Source organism: Monodon monoceros, unplaced genomic scaffold (genome assembly GCF_005190385.1).
Source record: "Monodon monoceros isolate NGI ecotype Baffin Bay Population unplaced genomic scaffold, NGI_Narwhal_1 Super_Scaffold_1, whole genome shotgun sequence".
NCBI lineage: Eukaryota > Metazoa > Chordata > Mammalia > Artiodactyla > Monodontidae > Monodon > Monodon monoceros.
This window is the reverse complement of record NW_021703765.1, coordinates 9,941,408-9,955,232: the sequence shown is the minus strand read 5'-3', so window position 1 is coordinate 9,955,232 and position 13,825 is coordinate 9,941,408. Positions and strand designations below refer to the sequence as shown.

The 13,825-nt window shown below is 31.5% G+C and overlaps 1 protein-coding gene across 3 annotated transcripts in view; it reads right to left on the bottom strand.

Moving 5' to 3' along the window:
- CDH19 (cadherin 19) overlaps positions 1–13,825 on the bottom strand; it is a 49,986-nt gene that overhangs the window by 24,123 nt on the left and 12,038 nt on the right. For all 3 annotated transcript variants that reach the window (XR_003794385.1, XM_029228044.1, XM_029228032.1), the window contains exons 4-8: positions 12,166–12,330; positions 10,270–10,451; positions 9,265–9,518; positions 4,184–4,305; positions 1,282–1,403 (exon numbers count right to left, since the gene is read on the bottom strand). Coding sequence is in view for 2 of the 3 variants with exons in the window: in XM_029228044.1 (XP_029083877.1) it covers positions 1,282–1,403; positions 4,184–4,305; positions 9,265–9,518; positions 10,270–10,451; positions 12,166–12,330 (845 nt within the window). In the remaining variant the exon portion in view is untranslated. The remainder of the gene's footprint in view (positions 1–1,281; positions 1,404–4,183; positions 4,306–9,264; positions 9,519–10,269; positions 10,452–12,165; positions 12,331–13,825) is intronic.

Sequence of the window (13,825 nt, the reverse complement as noted above, 5' to 3'; positions counted from 1 at the left end):
TAGATTTACATGCATTATTTATGTGATTTTTAAAAAAGTTGCCTATTTGTTGATGTGTCCAGGTAACCAGGTATGTTTGAAATGCTTGAGAAACTTAGATATATCAAATTTTTAAGCATAGATCTATTTGTAACACCAAGTTTAAAGAGATGTCTAAGCCCAGTGTCTATAGAAGCGATGGGTCCCAGTTCACTTGCATTCTGTTTTTGAATCTTTCTATCCTATGTTGTATGTTCACAGGTTTCTAAATCAGTTTGCTTTTGGATCTAGAGGACAGTGTGCTGCATTGTGGAGAGTCTCTGAAAGTTTTATGTTAACCTTTCACTTTATCAAAAACCCTGGGTACAAATCCATTTAAAATAGATATTTTAAGTTTAAATTCATTTGTATATTTATAATCATTTTTTATTATTTTTAAAAATATTTAGGAAATACTTATAGGCAAGATTTGAAAATTCTTTCCAGAATAAAATATATTCTAGCATAAACTTAGCTGAATAAATTTCACAAGACATTTTAAGACTCATGTAAAATCCAAATTGTCTCCAGCTTGCTTTGTCGATAAATTCAAGCCTACTTAGAATAATTGATTTTTATAGTATATATACTTATTCGGTATTTTGAAAACTAGTTTATAAGTTTTTAAAATGTTTTATGACATTTAATAGGATACCTAAAAAAATGTAAAGTTATTGTGTACTGGAACTGAGACACTCAAAGAAGAATCTAATTTAAACTCTACATTTTACAAATGAAAAAAGGTAAGCTCCACATGAGAAAATGTGTGGAAAAAAATTATGAAGTAATGATAATTTATTTCAAAATGAGTATGCTTTCATAAGTCTTTACATACTTAGTAATTCATTTGAAATTGAGTTTCACTTGTGTTGATGTCTGATATATTTTATATATCATTTTATCTTTATCTTCATGATGAATGGAAAAATAAAAGTTAATTAAAATTATTTATTCTATGGAATCACAAAAAATAATTTTTCTTTATTGAACTGACAAAGTACAAAGGATTTACTCTTGAATCCTGACTGTTAGCAGATTTTTCAAACATTTGAGGAATTTGGAAGTAGAAAATGTGACGTTTACATATTTTTTTAAAAGAAAGAAATTTAAATTATACAGAATTTACAGCATTAAAGCATGAAATTAATATAGCTAAATAACGCTTATTTTTATCATTTCAAAGTGGGAGGAATACATAGCAAAAGTTATTCTATATAATACAAGGCAATGTTTCGATGTCGGCAATTTATTATGGATTCTTACCTGGCCAGAGACTGCATTTTCACAAACGTAAGTCTCATAGTATTCGGAGAACTCAGGAGCATGATCATTGATATCGAGAACTTGCACATACACAGGGACTGCAGAACTCTGTTCTATACTGTCTGCAAATTGAATAAACAGAATGAAAATAAAGAATGCTAATGCTGTCTTTAGGGGAAAAATGGTCATGAAAACTGCATTAGAGGCTATGTGGTACATTTTTACTTTACTTGAATAAAAGCTGAGGACAGGATAGGTAAATAATTCATCTATTTATCAACAATACAGCCTAGAAAAAATGTTCTCAACACATTCAGCTCAACCAGTGTTAATCCAGTGCCTTGTATCTGCCATGGACTGTAGGAGCTGTTGAGGAAAAGTAGTAAAAGTAAAGGAGATAGTCAGGTACATGAGCACCCTCCACTCTAGTTGTGATGATCTAAATTGTCTTCAGACAAGGTCAAATGTACTAGGAGGCAAAAATGCCTGCAGTTGAGATGTGTTGCTCTATCATAACTTTCACAAAGGCGCTTGCTCACCAGAAATGAGGAGAATGATGATTTAGTCCTTGTGTTAAATATGAAACACAGAGCCAGTGATGGCGGAAGGATGAAAAATAGCGGGATGTTAGCCCCTTCTAGAACCTGATCTGGAAATGGATAGTAAAAGTTAAACTACACATATCTTTGACCCAGTCATTAGTTTGGGAAACATATGCTACAGTCCAAGGCACCAATATATAAGAGTATGTAATCCAATTTATTTATTCCAGAATTGTTTGCATCCCAACCAAACAACTGGAAGTAACCCAAAAGGGATTGGGGAAATAAATTACCACCAAACTATGAAACTGTGTATGCTTATTAAAAATGAATGCATCAATGTAACACATGTAGTAATATCATGAACTTTAAAAATGTATTTTAATCTTGGTTCTCAATTTGAGAAAAATGCTTACCACTCTTTGTCTCAGTTGGTTTTCTGTAAAATGGAAATGATACTAGTAACAAGCTTATAGAGCTGTTATAAAGATTAAATGAATTAATACATATGAAACATTTAGAAGATCACTTATATAAATAAGCAATAAACACTAAATACTATTATTTTATTTATCTACTAACCAGAAGTGATATACACGATATTTTGTGAAGTGCTAAAAAACAATTTGCAGCATAAGGTATTGTATATTTGTATATCATTATTTTAAATCTTTCTTTTTTATTTTAAAAAGCCATGGGAAGGTACATACATTGAAGAGTGGGGAGAGAGAGTTTCTTTTGTTTGTCTCAGTGTTTTTATTTATAATCTTACATGCTCTTTCTTTTATAATCACAAAGCATTATATTTGCAATTGTAATTCATAAGGGCAAATACAAATTAAAAAAAAAAAAGGCTTAACTCTACCTGTTGAAAATTAGGGAAAAGTCTTTCCTTCCTCTTCTTAGAGAAGAGGACACAATATTTGTGTCTAACAATACAAATAACACATTTTAAAGACTCTGCTTTTTAATAACTTAAATTGTAGTACTTCTAATTTAACAGAAGTTAATGATATAGTCTTACAAAAAATTCCCCTTATATATAAAATAAGATTACAGTAGCTGATTATTTACATAAATTCATTAAAACATGCTCTTTCAATAGTTGAAGGCTACTTTACATAGAAACACCTTTTTCAAAGATGTCCAGTCCTCCTTTGAACTGATTTGAATTCTTTTCTCAGCAGTCTTGTAAGTAATGATATAAATAATTTGTTCTCAGAAATATGCAATGAATAAAAGTTTCTTGCTTTTAGACAAACATCTTTGTGTTTTCTGACACCAAAAGCCTTGGCGTTTCTTCCGTGCAGCAGGCATTTACTCCCCTGCAACATTTGCTCCCCATCATTTATCGTTTAGTTAAACAGAAAATTCAAAACCCAGACCCAGTCCTTCTGCAGTTTCCAAAGAGCTATTCAATGTATGACAAAAAGTATGCAAGAGATGCTTTGTACTCCACCATCTCATCAGGCTACTGCTCAATAAGGTGAGTAGTAAGATATATGTTCAAAGACTTTCAAACAACAAGCCAAGAAAGTAAACATGATTAATAAAATTCTATGCAAAATCAGTTTTGAAAGGACGCAATCTAAAACATTGAAAACTCACAAATTGAATCCTTTACTGTACTATATTAAAACCATTGACTAAGTAATAGGGAAGATTTTGATAATCCTTTCCATTGTGTTCTATCCATTCTTTTGAGCCTGAATATTCGAATATGGTTGATGTAATTCTGATTGAGAATTCTGAAGACACAATCTAAGTGGTAAACTGGGATGATTTTATCTACGTTTTGCAACCTGAAAATGGAATCATCTGCTTCTCTGTGAAAAAAAACTGGTCACTACTGATTATTAAAGACGTGACTATCAGCACTGCTGACACAATGAGTTTAATTTGAACACATTTTACTGGGCAATATTTTATATGCCCAGTTTGAAAAAACTTACAAAATTTATATTCAATTTAAAAAAATTGAGTTAAAAATGCATTCATGAAAAATATGGTAAGAACATATAATTATATAATTAAAAGTTCTTAGAATTTCAAGGGATTTTTTTGTTTATTTCTTGTGTTTTTCTGAATTTTCCATGATTTATTTCTTGCATTAAACATTATTTATTGCCATAATAAAAATGAAGATATTTAGTGGTAAGTATATAAATAAGCTGTAGTAAGACTGTGCAGACATTTTGAATTTAAAATAATAAATTAAATGAACATGTATGAATTGACATATAAAATACCATTTAATTCTAATTTCAGCAACACTTTAGCTTTTGTCTCTATGTTTAGAGATTACTGAATGGTTTAAAAAATATGGGGAACAAATATATGGTTCCCAAATGAGTACTTACATTTTTCTGTGGCTGTAACACTTAGGTTATACCAAGCACTAATCTCTCGATCAAGAGAGTTAGTTGTGAAGACTGTACCATTGTCATCAATACTGAACACTTTGCTTCTGGTAATAGAATACCTGCGCACACACAAATAATTCCTTAATTTTATTATTTTCTCCACATAATACTCTTTAAAGAGTGTATAATACTCTTTTTAAGCAATAAAATATTATCAGGTCCACACTCTACACAGCTAATGCAATGCTGAACAATTTTCAATAAGGTAAATTCTACATTTAAGATTCAACTCAATGGAGACAGGAAAAACAAAACAAAACACCAAAAACCTAAAACAGTTCTAGATTTCAATTGACACATGTGAAATCTAGACACATGTCACTCATTCTTATTCCCAGAAGAGAATTTTCATAAGTGAATGACTTGGTTAAAAAGAAATGGCAAATGTCTTTTGCAAAATGAAGAGAAGTACAAATAAACAGGGGTAAAAATGAAAGCTTGTGAACCTTTTTTTTCCTTTGAAGCAATGTAAAACAAATTGTCAGTTTAGGCTGCTGAGTCTCCTTGTTACACCACATAGTTACTTTCTAAATCTGTGCATCATATTATAGTTACTTGATTGCTGACATATGAGAAATGTTTGTTTTTATTTAAGGAAATAATTAGATAATATCTAATAAAAATAAAGTATGTATTTATTACATGTATTTATATACGTATATATGTGTGTGTATACACATATAAACATATCTATATATATACATAAACATATATACATATATAAACATATCTCCTAAAAGTGAGGAAGTAAGGATAGTAGGTGTAATGTGCTATTATTAGATCATGCATGGAAAGAAGCCAGATAATAAAATTCTCTCATGCAAAAGCCCGGAAAATAATCTCAAATTCCACAATGAAAGAAGACTTTGAAGTACTCAGCATGTCTTATCTGCTTGCAAATGATCAATAAATAAAATTAAAGAAGAGTAATAACTAGGGTTCAGTGATGCCTTCTCATTGCATATATATTCCTAAAGATTTTGATAAGACATCAGTGAGATTTACCATAATTATGTGGCAAAAGATGAGAATATTTTAATCTTGAATTGACAGTTCTCTAAAAATATCACACTAATTTGTAGGTTGGTTTTGAGGGGAAAATTAAAACAGAAACTACAAAGAATTAAGCTTTAAAAGAATTCAGTTTTAGCTCTACTCATTTTTAAACCTTTATAAGCAATTTGCTTACATATCCACAAGTGGTCACATTTCCTACTTAGATTTGTTGACAAAACGAAACAGTAGTTTAATATTTTGTAGTAAGCGTACAGAATATCCTGTTTCTATAATACACCATTCCAAATAAAACCAACCAAAAGTTTGAGATTATTTCCTTATAAAAGTTTTTAAAAATTATGACCCTGAGTCATCAGTAACATTTTAAATAATAGTGAATACACACCATTTAAGAAAGGAAAGAAGTGTTTAACACATATTAGAAAGAGCTTGAACTAAAAACCTTAAAATATAAAGTTTTAATCTTTGGTTTGCTTCACAGTTCCTTTTTTAAAGACTCTTCATTCCTCTAAAAATGCTGAGTGAATAGAATGTGGCTATGTAATGTTTTCTCACTGCTAAGAGCTCTTGACAGAATGATAGAAACAAATGATTCTTGCATACATATAAGGATGTCTTTATAGCGGGTTCTTAATCTTTGTACGCCTCTACTATTCCCACTTCCCAGAAGAAAAACTGAGGCACATAATAGCCAGGCCCATATACAAAGCCTAGAGATTCCCAAGTAGGTGCAACTCCACCAGATCTTTCAAGAATTTTAAAGTACTTTTTTAATGCACAGGTGAAAGATGTTTAAAGACAGCCTCTTCCACTGGTGAAAGACGCCATGATATATACATAGAGAATCCTAAAGATGCCACCAGAAAACTACTAGAGCTAATCAATGAATTTGGTAAAGTTGCAGGATACAAAATTAATGCACAGAAATCTCTTGCATTCCTACACACTAATGATGAAAAATCTGAAAGAGAAATTAAGGAAACACTCCCATTTACCATTGCAATAAAAAGAATCAAATACCTAGGAATAAACCTACCTAGGGAGACAAAAGACCTGTATGCAGAAAACTATAAGACACTGATGAAAGAAATTAAAGATGATACAAACAGATGGAGAGATATATCATGTTCTTGGATTGGAAGAATCAATATTGTGAAAATGACTATACTACCCAAAGCAATCTACAGATTCAATGTTATCCCTATCAAATTACCAATGGTATATTTTACAGAACTAGAACAAAAAATCTTAAAATCTGTATGTAGACACAAAAGACCCTGAAAAGCAAAAGCTGTATTGAGGGAAGAAAACGGAGCTGGAGGAATCAGACTCCTTGACTTCAGACTATACTACAAATCTACATTAATCAAGACAATATGGTACTGGCACAAAAACAGAAACATAGATCAATAGAACACGATAGAAAGCCAAGAGGTAAACCCACGCACCTATGGTCAACGAATCTATGACAAAGGAGGCAAGGATATACAGTGGAGAAAAGACAGTCTGTTCAGTAAGTGGTGCTGGGAAAACTGGACAGCTACATGTAAAAGAATGAAATTAGAACACTTCCTAACACCATACACAAAAATAAACTCAAAATGGATTAGAGACCTAAATGTGAGATCAGACACTATAAAACTCTTAGAGGAAAACATAGGAAGAACACTCTTTGACATAAATCACAGCAAGATCTTTTTTGATCCACCTCCTAGAGTAATGGAAATAAAAACAAAAATAAACAAATGGGACCTAAAGAAACTTCAAAGCTTCTGCACAGCAAAGGAAACCGTAAATAAGACAAAAAGACAACCCTCAGAATTGGAGAAAATATTTGCAAATGAATCAACAGACAAAGGATTAATCTCCAAAATATATAAACAGTTCATGCAGCTCAATATTAAAAAAACAAACAACCCATTCCATAAATGGGCAGAAGACCTAAATAGACATTTCTCCAAAGAAAACATACAGATGGCCAAGAAGCACATGAAAAGCTGCTCAACATCACTAATTATTAGAGAAATGCAAATCAAAACTCCAATGAGGTATCACCTCACACCAGTTAGAATGGGCATCATCAGAAAATCTACAAACAACAAATGCTGGAGAGGGTGTGGAGAAAAGGGAACCCTCTTGCACTGTTGGTTGGAATGTAAATTGATACAGCCAGTATGGAGAACAGTAAGGAGGTTCCTTAAAAAACTGAAAATAGAATTACCGTATGACCCAGCAATACCACTACTGGGCATATACCCAGAGAAAACCATAATTCAAAAAGACACATGCACCCCAATGTTCATTGCAGCACTATTTACAATAGCCAGGTCATGGAAGCAACCTAAATGTCCATCGACAGACGAATGGATAAAGGAGTTGTGGTACATATATACAATGGAATATTATTCAGCCATAAAAAGGAACGAAACTGGGTCATTTGTAGAGACACGGATGGACCTAGAGACTGTCATACAGAGTGAAGTAAGTCAGAAAGAGAAAAACAAATATCGTATATTAACGCATGTATGTGGAACCTAGAAAAATGGTACAGATGAACCAGTTTGCAGGGCAGAAATTGAGACACAGATGTAGAGAACAAACATATGGACACCAAGGAGGGAAAGCCATGGGCAGGTGGGTGTGGTGGTGTGATGAATTGGGAGATTGGGATTGACATGTATACACTGATGTGTATAAAATTGATGATTAATAAGAATCTGCTGTATAAAAAATAAATAAAATTAAATTTAAAAAAAAACAAAACACAACCTCTGTTAATATTTGGGTGTGCTCACTTATTTTTCTCATTTATTTTACATAATATTTTACTTGTAGTAAACATACGACTCTAATGATTTTGTATTATTATTATTTTTTTTGATTTTGTATTATTTTTAAAGAATCATGCCATGTCTTTATGTTCATAAGCATCATTGGAAAGCATTCATCATTCATTGCCTTATTTACACCACTGAGATTAGATATTTAAATTGTTTCTACAATTTTATTATTATAAAGAATAATATAATGAAAGCTTTAATCATGAAAGCATTTTTTAAAATTATGTATTCTTTAGTATTGTCAAAAAAACAAATAGGTTAATATACTCTTTAAAACCTAAACAATTAATTTACTGACTTGTATATACACACACATATATACTTATATTCATTATTAAAGTTCCTGCTAATAAATAGGAACTGTATCTACATATTAGAAGGCAGCATTTTATGATTAGGAATTACAGTGGAAAAGTGGGAGCATCGTCTCTCTCAGAAATTTAAAGAAGCTCTTTGTGTCCGTAGCCCTTCCAAAGAGCAAAGCAGTACCCAGCACCTTAATAAATATATGGAAGTTTGTGTAAGTCCCTGGACTGTAAAGTATGGAAAATGGATGAGCAAGGGAAGGTGGTGGAAGGAAACATGTAAAAGGTTTTGCTTTTATTTTTAACCAGAACTATGATGCAAATACAAAAAAAAAAACAGAAAGAAAATATACTACCTGAATAAAACAGACTAATTTAATAGATGGTAAATATTGTTTAATTGCAACACAGAAATTTATTTCTAATTGATTGGACTTACTTCATTTTTACTCCTTTAGCAGTACCCTATAAAAGCTTAGTTTATTTTTGAATATCATTTTAATTAAACAGTGTTTAGATGAACCACATTGTGATCAGCTTTGTTTCTGCTCTGATTTGGCATAATCAAGGGTTTCTTTTCCCTCACCTTCTTACCCCAATTAATAGAGAGTTGACTGCATCTAATTTTAGTTGGTGATTGCCTCTTTCTTGCACGTTTTCAAGTTCTTATTTCACTGCATCTTAACCAATAGTGAGGCTTCCTGTTTCAACTTGTTTAAACTGTTGCAAATTTTATAAGTACCTTAGAGAGAAATACAGATCTAGATATATCCTTGTTACATTAATATAAAATTTTATTTTCAAGCTAATCTGTGTTCCCTCATTTACTAATGCAAAGCTGCCCTTCCAGACATACCTGATAGGAGATTTCCTCTGATCTGGATCTGTGGCAGAGACGGTGCCTACAAATGATCCGTACGGGCTTCCTTCAAAGATTTCAAATATGTAATACGGGAGGAGGAAAACAGGAGGTTCCTCAACATCTTCCACCTGGATCTTGATGACAGTGGTGGAAGCTTCAGTATGGTATTTCCTGAGCTGCTCATCAACTCGGCGGTTTTTAACTTTTGCTCTAATACGATAGTGGTTCTGGTGTTCAAAGTCTACTTTCTGCAAAGAAATGCAGTGTACACAGAAAACTGGTATCAGTGACTTGAGGAATTACTTAAGAAAAAAAAGGTTTTGTTGTTAAATTAAGTCTCAGTTGCTTTCCAGTTAGGTTTTACTATTTATGTTCTTGGATCCCTCTGATATTTTCATTAAGTAGTTGTGTAGCAAATCCCTATGTGTATTTTGTTATTTATGTCTATTATAAAATGTTTTGGGTTAATAATTATATTTTTTATCTAGGATTAAAAGTATACTTTTCTGAGTATAAATATGGAGTTGAGAATTAATTTCCTGTTATTTAAGATAATTTCAAAAAGTTTCTCCTGTGTATTAAAATCTTTTAAAAAAACTACTCTACAATATAATTCAAAGATCTCGGTAACAATTAACTCTCTCATCAATTATATTTGAAATATATAGATATAAAATATAAATAACTGAGCTTTTTTCTTTATTTTTTCAGAAGTATCTTGCATAAAACTGATAATTAGCTATTTGTATATTATTATTTGTAATTAATACTAAAATGTAGGTAATAATCATATATGTTAATATTCTAAAAAATGAAATATCTTAGAATTTTTTATAAAAACACATATAATATATCTTTTCTTTTGCTCCCTAAACTAAATCACAGGGTCTTATTTTAATTATGTAACAAAGCAAAAACTAACTGGTTACACAAAATATATATGTATTTCTGATTTGATTTTGCATTATTATGCAAAACAAATAATTTTAATGCATCTACCTTTTTTAATATAATTATTCCTTCTTGGGTCTCGTTATTAGTAATGACATCGAACGTTTTTGAATCATCTTCTATGCTGTAATCCATTTCTGCATTCTCTTCTATGTCATTATCATATGCCATGATTTTTCCAATCGACATCCCAACAGATGCAGATTCAGAGACAGTCAAACGATATAAACCTTTAAAAACAAAATTCAGGATATTCTGCACAGATAATTAACGTAAAAAACTCCTAAATATAGCACCCTCCCTTTATTATGGGCTGTCGGAAAAACCATACCCACCCTTTTCACCAATTACCTGTTCTAAATACCTCTCTCTGTTGCTCTCTCTCTCCCTTTATTTTTTTGCAATCTGAACATTTCCCTCATATCTTTTTGAGTATCTATTATTTTCTCTTAAATATATCTTAGGAAGTCGTTTCACCAGTACATATAATTTCCAAATTTCTATTCATATGTATACCTTCTCAATATTCTTAGGTTTATTTTTATTGTATCCTTCCACCATGCCAAATTAAATTTAATAAAAATAGTTTTTCAATTTCACTCAAGAATTCTCTGATACCTAAAATAACCAATAAATATTGAGTTGGCCAAAAGGTTCATTTGGGTTTTTCCATAAGATGTTACAAAAAAGTCTGAACGAACTTTTTGGCCAACCCAATATAAGTATGAATTAAAGATGGTAGAGTCCAAAAACAAATAGTTGAGTTCTAAGGGTAACAGTTTGACTTTGAGAATCTGAGCCTGGATTGCATTAATTCCATTCCATTAGTGGAAGTGGAAAAGAAAGATATGGAATATTATGCAACCATAAAAAGAATGAAATAATGCCATTTGCAGCAACATGGATGAACCTAGAGATTATCATACTAACTGAAGTAACTCAGAAAGAGAAAGACAAATACCATATCACTTATATGTGGAATTTAAAATGTGACACAAATGAACTTACCTATGAAACAGAAACAGACTCAGAGACATAGAGAACAGACTTGTGGTTGTCAGGAGGATGGGGGTGGGGGAGGGATGGATTGGGAGTTTGAGGCTAGCTGATGCAAACTATTGTATATAGAATGGATAAACAACAATGTCCTACTGAATAGTACAGGGAACTATATTCAATATCCTCTGATAAACCATAAAGGAAAAGAATATCAAAAAGAATTATATATATGTATAACTCAATCACTTTTCTGTACAGTAGAAATTAACACAACATTGTAAATCGACTGTATCTCAATAAAATAAATTTTAAAAAGAAGAAAAAGAGAGAGAAAGATGAAGTCAGATGACCCCATTGTTTTGGTCACAAGAAAACAATGGCAGTTATATTTGAAATACATAGATATAAATATAAATAAGGTTTTTTCTCTTTACTTTTCAGAAGTAATTTGCATAAAACTTACAAAGAACTAGTCATTCATATATCATTTGTAATTTATGCTAAAATGTACAAAATAATCACAGGTGTTAATATCCTAAAGAATAAATCTTTTTAGAATTAAAAAAAGGAGCATGTTCAGTATAATTTTTTTTTAAAGGGATTCTTGACTTCCTTAGTAGCATATAGCAGGTCATTCCACAGAGTGCTTTGTGAGATTTTCCTTTTTTAAGTGGGAGAAATGTTACTTTAAAGTTGGTAATATTTTGCTGTTTTCAGGAAGTAATAGTTTAACTGTGCTACTGTGTCTCTTTCATTGTGGGAAAATTAAAAGAACCGTTTATTTGATTGTACAAACTAAAAATTGCCAACAAGTTAATCTGGAGGAAAGAGTGACACTACCCTAAATCTGAAAGCAGATGCTTTAAGCATTTTGCTAAATCAAGACTTAGTTTGTGTTATTTCCCATACTTTCAAAAATTATTTATTAGAATCCTTTTTACTTACTGTCTTTAAATATAGGCTTATTGTCATTAACATCAGAAAGTTTGATTAATACACTTGTTGTTCCAGACAGTGCTCCAGGCAGACCAATCATGTCTTTGGCTTGAATAATCACCCAATACTCATCTTGCAGTTCTCTATCCATTTTAGAAGATATTCTTATGACTCCTTTAAAGACATAATAAACTATAATTATTATTTCATTATTAACCATGGCATCTTCCTAGTTAATTTCTTAAGAATTCAAGCATAAAATCATTCTTTTGACACATTTTGAACCACTACAATGTGCTAGATGCTGCCCTGGAGAAAAAAATACAACAATAATAAGTCAATCACCACCTCTGCCTAAAGTTTAGAATGGCCATCACAGTACTAATAGCAGTGGAATCTTAATAAAATACTATGTTAAGATAAACCACAGGGAGAGAAGAAGAATATTATTTTTAACTCAACTTATTTTCTGCTTTCTTCTCTAACATAATATTAGGGCTCTACAATTAACTTTTCCCCTAAACTTAGAAGAAGTTAGTTTATTATGGATACATGTAAAACTATAATACCAAATTTATGCAAAAATATTGTGCACCTGTGATGTTAAATTTATTTTGAGTCATAATATATGAAGAAGAGCTGATTTTTGACTCACAGTTATTCATAATCCACCAACAGAGGTATTCATATCCATATTGGACCATGGAAATGTTGTAATAAGTGTCCACTTTCTATAAAATTATTTAGTAAAAAGTTAATCATCACTGAAAACAACCTAGGAAAAATTTAAGGTGGTGAATAGAAGGGTTGTAATCCTAAAGATTTGGGAAACACATAATACAAATATAAGAAAGAGAATGGCTAATCTTCAAATATGTCTGGGGAAAAAGTGTTAATTAAAAAATTGTGATACCTGTAAAAAAATAAAAGAAGGACAAATTGAACCACATTATGATGAGATTTTAATTGTGGACTGAAGTGTTTCACAACTATACTCTGTTATATGAATCAGTATGGAAACCATGGAATATATGAAACAGATGCTCCTAATATCTCCCTGTGTGTGACTCAACAGAGAATTGTGTTTCCTATTAGCAAAGGAGAATAGTATTAGAGTATTAGGTATAGAGATTAGTCAGCAAGTGAGACGAACACAGAGGCCTTCACTTCCCATGCATGGAGGCTTCAATTAACTTTGCTGACTTTATTTTCAACCTGTCTTCTTACCTTCAGAATGGATAAAGGACATATATCCCTAGATCCTCTTACACACTTGAAAACTTACCACTTCTGTGCTTTGGCTTCCAATTGTCTTGCTGTTGGCTCTACTGCTCCTCCATTAATACAATTAATTGATTTAGCTAATCTGCTCAATATATTTAAGAAGTCAGTGAGGGCTGGAGGAACAGACAGTGCTCAAAATGGTTGTAAAGATCCAGTGTCACCCAGCACACATCTACTACACAGATAGCCCATTTTCTATTCTCCTCCTCGGTGCTTTTTCACATTGGTGTCTAGTTAGTCTATGAGCTTAAACACTCTCCTTTCTCAGGAATTTCCTATACATTCTTCCCATAACCTAGAATGCCTTCCATGCTCTCCTCACCTTGGTCACGTCTCAGCTCAGCATTCTGGTTTCAGTGTATTCTGCCTTGGTCACACAATATGA